The 8,336-nt window shown below is 31.8% G+C and overlaps 1 protein-coding gene across 4 annotated transcripts in view; it reads left to right on the plus strand.

Moving 5' to 3' along the window:
- Positions 1–6,698, plus strand: part of PHIP (pleckstrin homology domain interacting protein) — a 126,689-nt gene extending 119,991 nt beyond the window's left edge. For 3 of the 4 annotated variants that reach the window (XM_057528079.1, XM_057528081.1, XM_057528078.1), the window contains one exon: positions 1,201–6,698. In XM_057528079.1, coding sequence (XP_057384062.1) covers positions 1,201–1,838 — 638 coding nt within the window. In that variant the 3' untranslated portion in view covers positions 1,839–6,698. The remainder of the gene's footprint in view (positions 1–1,200) is intronic. The other variant, XM_057528080.1, reaches the window with a different exon arrangement.
- The last annotated feature ends 1,638 nt before the right edge of the window (positions 6,699–8,336 follow it).

Consider the following 8,336-nt stretch of genomic DNA (forward strand, 5'->3'; position numbering starts at 1 on the left):
GGTAATGCGTGTTTGTCATCTTTTTCGTCATCTGCAAGGGTAATAGCTTTTTTTTTTTAAACCATAGAAAGGCAGTTCATCATGATGTCTAGATCCTACAGATTTAAAATTTGATCTTCAGAATTTTTTTTATTTTTTAATAAAGCGTAATGGTCTTTATCGTGGAGTTTGTTATAATGGGATTTTGATCCTGATAATAGTTGCACACATAGTGGATTTGATTGATATATGCAGCCAGTATTGCTTATGATTATAAATCAGTCATTTGCCGTTCAGTTACATAAGGAGATAGGACTGTTCCAAAAAGAGCCTGTGAAGAAAACTGCCATTTAGTTGCTATTTTTTTTAACCCTTTTTTAAAAAATTCTGTGACCAAGAGTAACTTATTTTTCTACTCTTGTAAAAAGGATAGATGAAGAATATCAAAGCCATGGTAGTGTTTATGGAGAACAACTGTTATAAATTATTCCAGTAGATGTACTTCCAAACCTCTTGCATAGGAGTTAGTAGGAAAGGAGATCCTTTTTACTTCTGAGGAACATAAGGAAATATTTAGACTACAAATTCTTCTCTGATATCAGAGAGGTCATGATCATCACATCCAAGAGAGGATTAAATAAGAGTTAGAATCATTCCAGTCTTGATAATCCCTTTTTCCTCCATCTGTAATAGAAAAAATGATTAGAGGAAAGTAGAGGGGGGTGATAATGCTTATTTATTCCGATTACAAGACAGAAAAATTACAAGACAGAAAAATTCTGTGTTAATGAGGGAAACAAAGTGCTTTGTGGTGGTGAAGTTCCATACGAGTAAACAGGTCATTTTGTGTAATGAAAACAACGCTCATACGTTAGAATGTGTAGTAAAGGTAGTAGGAATAAGAAACCTTGGCTAATCCCAGCTCTATCATAATTTACAGTATTAACTTAGGCAAGTAATTTATTCGCTCTGAGTTTCATTTCCCTCTTGTCAAGTCATCAATGACTTCATTAAGGATGCTTCTCCTCTGTGAGTTTTAAATAGAAGATAAATAATATCATTAAACTGTTAGCCTTTTGTCAGTTCTTTTTCTCATATTAGTTAAAAAAAAATTAGGATTATGTCATTACGTATAAGTATAGCAGTGGACTTATTTGACTGGTTTGAGGGTCAAATAAAAAAGCAGTTCCGTATATTAAGTGCACTGTTGTTCCCTTTCAGCAGATTGTAAAAACAATGCTCTTGTACCCGGAAGCATTCAAGTAAATGGGCACGGAGGGCAGCCGTCTAAGCTTGTGAAGAGAGGACCTGGAAGGAAACCTAAGGTGGATGTTAATACCAGCAGTGGTGAAGTTACACACAAGAAGAGGGGTAGGAAGCCCAAAAAGCTACAGTATGCAAAGCCCGAAGATTCGGAGCAAAATAGCATGCATCCCATCAGAGATGAAGTAGTTCCTTCTTCAGCCTGCAATTTTCTTTCTGAAACTAATATTGTAAAGGAGGATTTGTTACAGAAAAAGAGTCGTGGAGGCAGAAAACCCAAAAGGAAGATGAAGACGCAAAAACTAGACTCAGATCTCATAGTTCCTACAAGTGTTAAAATGCTAAGGAGAAGTAACCGAAAAAAGACAGACGATCCCCTGGATGAGGAAGAAGAGTTTGAGGAACTTAAAGGCTCTGAACCTCACATGAGAACTAGAAACCAAGGTCGAAGGACAGCCTTCTATAACGAGGATGACTCTGAAGAGGAGCAAAGGCAGCTGTTGTTTGAAGACACTTCTTTGACTTTTGGAACTTCTAGTAGAGGACGAGTCCGAAAGTTGACTGAAAAAGCAAAAGCTAACTTAATTGGTTGGTAACTTGCACCAAAATATTTTACTTCAAAATCTATAAAGCAGGTACAGTTAAGGAGTATGTAGAACTATGGCTTCTGCTTCCTTGCTGCTATGACGGATTAGGGAATGTTATGATTTGATTTGCAAAAAAAAAACAAACTTACAAGACACTTCACTTCTTTAAATGAATATATATATATATAAATATATACATATATATTTTAAATGTTTGCTATTTATTGCCCTTAGGTAGGTTATGCATTTCAACATTCATTTCGTTTACTGTTCAAAACAAAGGAAATTGAGGCTCTATATTATAGAATTCCCAATTTATTTCTGAAGAAGACAGTTCTGCTATACTCTTAAGGAGCATAATATTCCTAGTGATAGAGCATTTTATGTTAAAATGAATTATTTTTGACCAAGCCAGGTACATTTCTGTTGATACAGAAGTCTTGTCCCTAGGAGAACAGATGTTACCAGAGTAGCAGTAAATTAAGAAATGTGTTTCCTCTAAAGATAAATATAAAATTCCCACCATTTGATACCCTGAAAACTTTAATTTTAATTATAGAATGTTCCTTTACAAAGAATCTAGAGGAGGCTTTTGCTGTATTCCATTTCTGCCAAACTTAAGAGAAAATGTACTGATGAAAAGGAGACATATCCACATTGGAAAACATTTGACTGTCTAATTTTTCAGACCTTGATTCTTATGTCAATCACTCAATCTCTGTTTATTGTGCCAAAGACTGAGAATCAGTGCAGTGGAAAGCCTGTTTTTGACTGTCAGGACAGCATACACTTTTTCAATATTGGAAAGGCTATATATTATTCTAAAGAGCAAGTTATTAAAGAGTTATGCTGAGGTGTATCTTTTTTTGGTACTAATAGTAGAAAATAATGCACTGGTGGGTCCTTTGACAGAGATGTTTTAGAGAAAATGTTTAAGTGGTTAAAGGATTCAAGGAAAATACAGGAAAAAGGTATGGGATTTGATGTTTACTTGTTAATCCGGATTAATGTCATTTCTAAACTTTAGACATATCTAATAGGCTAAAATGACTTACAAAGAAATGTGTCTGTGTGTGTATGTGTATATATTGATAAATGGGTATAATTAAATATATATACAAACACATACTTATATACTATTACCCAGGTATAAATTCTTTTTTCAGGATTTTTTAGATAATGGTAGAATAAAAATTTTAAAATGTCATACTTTATAGTTTAATTTTAAGGGGAAGATTGGTTATTTTCAATTATTAAAGGTTTAAAAATAGGCCAAATCACTTTTTATGCAATCATGTTTTATACAGTGGTCTCATTGCACATTGTGTTTTTTCTGCACTTTTTACGGTATCCTTATCACGCTGGTATGTCAGTATACACCCTAAAGAAAAATTCCATTTAATGATTGTGCCTTGTATTCTATTATTTTTTGCATCATTAGTAAAATTAAGTTGTCTATTGTAAATGATAACTATATGACTTAGGAGAATGTATTGCTATATGTACTGCTATGGAAAAGGAAAGCAGTTATTTATTTGTTTATGGTACAGTTATTTTATACCTTAAAAACCAACATAAATACCATTTCTATTGTTTAAAGATTATTGTCCATTTTTTTAAAAGTTTTAAAGAATGTAGTATTTTCTGAGGACTGGTATGGTACAAAAATGTAGCCAAAATTTTCAGATACTACATTTTTAAAAAGCGAGGCTGGGGAATATATGTATCAGCATGACCCTGATATAGAAAAATAAAGTCTTTAATTGAACCTTGGCAAAATACATTACATAATTATTTCTACAATATTTCTGGTAGGGATAAATGTTAGCTGTCATTTGATTGTCTTGAAAAAGGATGGAAAGTGATACATTTGGGCTTTTTAGATTGTTTGTAACTAAATTTGTACAGAAATCCTCCTATGAAATTAAGTAAACCATTTTCCAGATCTTAACTGGATTGCTGTGATTTTGCAGTTGAAAATAATTTCAAATTTTTCAGGTTTTTTGTATATTTATTTTTTTCTAACAAATATATTTAACTATATAATTAAAATTCAGTAGTTAAACTCTTCATAATGCAGAAATGGATGGCTTGGTTGTATAGTAAAATGAGTCTCTCAGTTACACCAGTATTGAAAATAATAGTGTGTATGTTTGAAATTTAAGTCATTAATTTGTTGCTTTGGAAGGCAGTCTATTTGAAACATGTAATTTCCTGATGTTATCTGCATTGTGTTAGAAAATAAGACTATAAAATCCATTTTTGTAAAAAAAAGTATGTGTACAGTTTTAAGGTGTGTACAGGAAAAGGAAGAGCGTACAGTCTTAAGAGTGAAATATACCACTAGTAGGGTGTATTAATTCTAACTCTTGAGCAAAAAAATGAGTATTTACCATCTTACCTGCAACAAGTAAATGTATTATTCCTGTTCTAAAGACACTATATACTTATGACCTATTTGGATATTATTAGACACTGGTTACTTAGTAAGGCAAAAATGACTTGGATCAGATTCTTTGTAATTGAAACACTTAAAAATGTGTTAGTAATAACCAGATATATCTAGATTTTATTTTTTTATAATTTAGCTTCTATACGTTGCAAAAGTTGAATTGAGAAATTTAAGTCATCACCATAGTTTTGTTCTGTTTTACCACTTGGAAAATATCTTCTTTGAGACAGTAACACCGTATATATACTGTTTATAGGTCAAAAGGAAATGTTGGCAGTTGTTTTAGGTGAGCAATAAAAGAATTTTAAGTTTCCTGAAAGTTTCAGAAATATAACTTGTTATTACATTCATAGAAAATGTAAATCAATTTATGTATTTTTAAGTACCTAACCCTAATCTTCTCTCCCTCCACCCCAACATTCTCGAGTCCCAATCAGATCTTATAAAACTACAAAATGTTGCAAATGAGCAGATTAAACAGTCAGTCTAATTACAATCTCATAACTCTGGGCAGTAGACATACTTCTTAAAAATTTTATTCTTTGCAATCTGCTATTATGACATTGGACTGTTTTCTGCATATATTCATGAACTAAAGATTTGGCCTTGCTTTCATTGTTTTTATTATTGTACAGCATCACAAATTTGAAGACTATTTGGCAGCATTTGTAACAACGATCTTCCTCCTTAAGTAGAATAATTGTATAGAATATTTGTGAGCATGTTTAGGTCACATCTGAGACACGAAGTTTGGTTGAATCTAGTATCACTTGGAAATGAAGTATGTAATATACACTGATCAGCAAAAAGATCCTTGTGCAGCATGTATGTTAACATCTAGAACTGTCCCTTATCTGCAGTGCAGTAGATTAATCAGACATTTTAACAAAAGTATTCAAATAATATTTTTAGCTTATATGATATTAGCAACATTTACATGTTTTGAAATATGATTTGTAATATAAATTAGTTTCTCCAGTTTATAGCGTTTAATTCTAGCATTCCATTTTATACATGCAAACATACCTCTCTCTCAGATGTCAACTGGAAGCAATTTTGACTGTTTTCTACCTAATGAAAACAAATTGGTATTCTGAATGTTTTTGTCCACCTGAAATTTATTTTTGAGTAGGTTGAAAGGACCAAGATACTTGAGTGTTTAAAAGGGCTATAAGTGTTCTCATATGCAGGAAATATATGATTTTAAAAGTCATAATAGGGGAAGTACTTTTATGTTCTGTGAATTACACCCGTATTTAGTTGTTTTGGGGGGTTTTTTGTTTTTAAACAGGTTGAGAAGTGGTTTAGTTAAATTTAGGCGACAATTTATTTCCCTACTAAAATCGGAAAATATACCTTTTCCTCACTTCCCTCCTTGCAGTTCCCCTCATTTCCCAAATTTCCAAGTGATTTGAACTAAATATTACATTTACTAAGAAGCTATTTTGTTCTTAATTATACTGAGCTAAGGACTCCAGATGGAAGGTCATTTTGTACTATGTACAATACCCAAGAAGAGGTCACATTGAGTCAGAAGACTGTAAGTACCGCTTTTGACGCTCCAGATATAAACCTTGTACACACTGTAGTAAAACAATTAGAAAATATTATGAGCTATAAATATAATTTTTAGTTTTGATAGCTCTGTGTTGAAATACTTTTTTAATGCAGATAAAATCATCAGGAAATTAACCTTACATGGCACAAACCAAATACATAATAGTGGGTGGCTATGAGTGTCTACATTTAAGGAGCTAAGAAAATAGGTTTGAGATGATATATAGTACACACACCTATGAGGCAGATGCACACACGCTCGTTACTGTTAAGACTGTGCGTGTTGATTGATCATGATGAAAGGCTACAAATTTCGACAAAATACAAAGTTACATTTTTGGACCATATTAAAACTGCAAGATGGGGTCTTATTTAAAGATCTTTTAGAAAACTGTTAAATCCTGTCACACGATATTTAGACGTGTAGAATGTAGCTCAATTTTAAAAAGTAACTGACCTAGAGAGTTAATGTTGAAACTGACACATTTGCAAATTAAAATGCTTATTTTGTACAGAAAACAATGTTAAACACAAGCAAATCTGTTGTATGTAATAAGTAACAGAGTTTAAAAACAAATTAATTATTTAGCTTTATTGAGGTTTTTGGTTTTTTTCTTTCTGGAAACCTGGAGTATCATGTTATAAACGGCAGTCTCACACCAGAATAGCAGTGCCCTTTGTTTTTGTACATATTGATTGGACCTTTCTTTACTGTTAGGTGGACACTTTCTATGTTAGTTTTGAAGCATAATTCTTTGAATCCTTTTATACAAACTAGAATGTATGTGTAAGAATTCCTGTCCCTGCAATGTAGTAACTACAAACTTATTTTTAAATAAATAGAAAACTTGTTTTTCTAAGCTGTTTTGTAGAGCCTCATGATTTCTTTATTTTTTTTTTGGTAACACATAAAGCACTCAGTACATAATTTCAAGAGGTATTATGTAAATGCTGGTACATTAGTGTCTCCAATGCCCTGTCTGCTTGGCAAAATGTTAAAATACATTAGCTAATTAAAGGATTGTGGGTACCCTAATGTAATTTAATTCCAAAATAACCAAAGGTTAAAAATGTCATTTGCTTTTCAGTGTGTACACTTAAAACTATATTGATTTGCTACTATGCATAAGTTACTGTACTGGGTAGAATACTTCAATATTCAGACTTTTTTCTCTAAGATATATTTCAAAGGAACAGTTTGTGTAAGTATTTTCTCAAAAGTGTGAAGTGAAATTTCTGGGAAAATTAAATGGAAGAATGATGAAAACGTTTCATTTGTTAAGCAGTTATACAGAATGAGATTCATAAGGCTATTGCTGTTTTTCTAGAAATTTGTTCACATTGGTATACATTTTTATTGACAATCCTGAGAATCCCAATTTTAGTATAAAGAGTGCATAAGGCTATGATAAATGAAAACTCCAATTAAGCACATGAGATAATTTGTGAATTTGTAGCTTTTAGTGATCACTTCTCCTTAAGAAATTTTGTTTAAATGACTTTGTATAAAATAAATTTATAAGTTGAGGAAAACAGATAAGCATTCCCAGGTACCTTTCTTCTTTCTAAAGTATGCTGATACTAATACCTAGTTTATACTTAGGAGAACCAGCCAAGAAAAATATTATTTTTAGCAACCACTTTTTACTAGTTTCTCTTTTGTAATAACATCAACTTTATGTTCTAGGCTAAGCATCTCCATTATTTGAGAACAATAAGATTAAAAGCCAAAGCTCAAAATGTCTGTTCTTTGCAATAGAATACCTTGTATTTGTCATTTTTTTGCATTTAACATGTTTTACCATATATAGATTATTCTTTTCGGTTTTGTTTGGGGAAGAAAATAGTGGAAAAGATTCATGTAAGTACCTTTCTGCCTAATATATTAGACATGTTGACAACACAGTGTAACGGGATGAACTGGGCTTGGAGTTGAGTCATTTCATCTCTGAGTTTCACTTTCCTCATCTGTAAAGTTAAAAAAATTGATTAGATAATCTGCAATGTCCAATTCAATTCAAATAATTCATGATTATTTCTCATGTGTATATTGTCTTCTGCATTCATGACTCAATCTTGGCTTTTCTATTTAGTCCCTAAAGAAAATATGCCATTTAATGTGTAGCTTTCAGGCAACCTGTGCCTTGTGGCCATGACCTGATTGTAGTTACGAGAACTTCTGAACCCTTAGTTTCAACTGTGCTGTTGCAACACACTATACATTGTGAGTTGAGTTGAAATATTTGTTTACTGGTAATAAAAAGTACTAAAGTTTGTGATTTTTCCCAGGGCCCTCTAAGGAATCTCAAAGATAGTTTTAGTGTAAAACACATCCTGAAATTTTTATTTAAGGTCCAGTCTTGGGAAAGCAAAGTCAAAAGAGTTTGAGAAAATTTAATCATGGGTGCCTGAGAATAATAATTGGTTTCCCATTTAATTAAAAATGAAATAAAATATTTAAATATAGAAGGCAGAATTATTTTAAGAAAACTTAGATC

The sequence above is a fragment of the Balaenoptera acutorostrata genome, chromosome 14 (genome assembly GCF_949987535.1).
Source record: "Balaenoptera acutorostrata chromosome 14, mBalAcu1.1, whole genome shotgun sequence".
NCBI classification, from domain to species: domain Eukaryota; kingdom Metazoa; phylum Chordata; class Mammalia; order Artiodactyla; family Balaenopteridae; genus Balaenoptera; species Balaenoptera acutorostrata.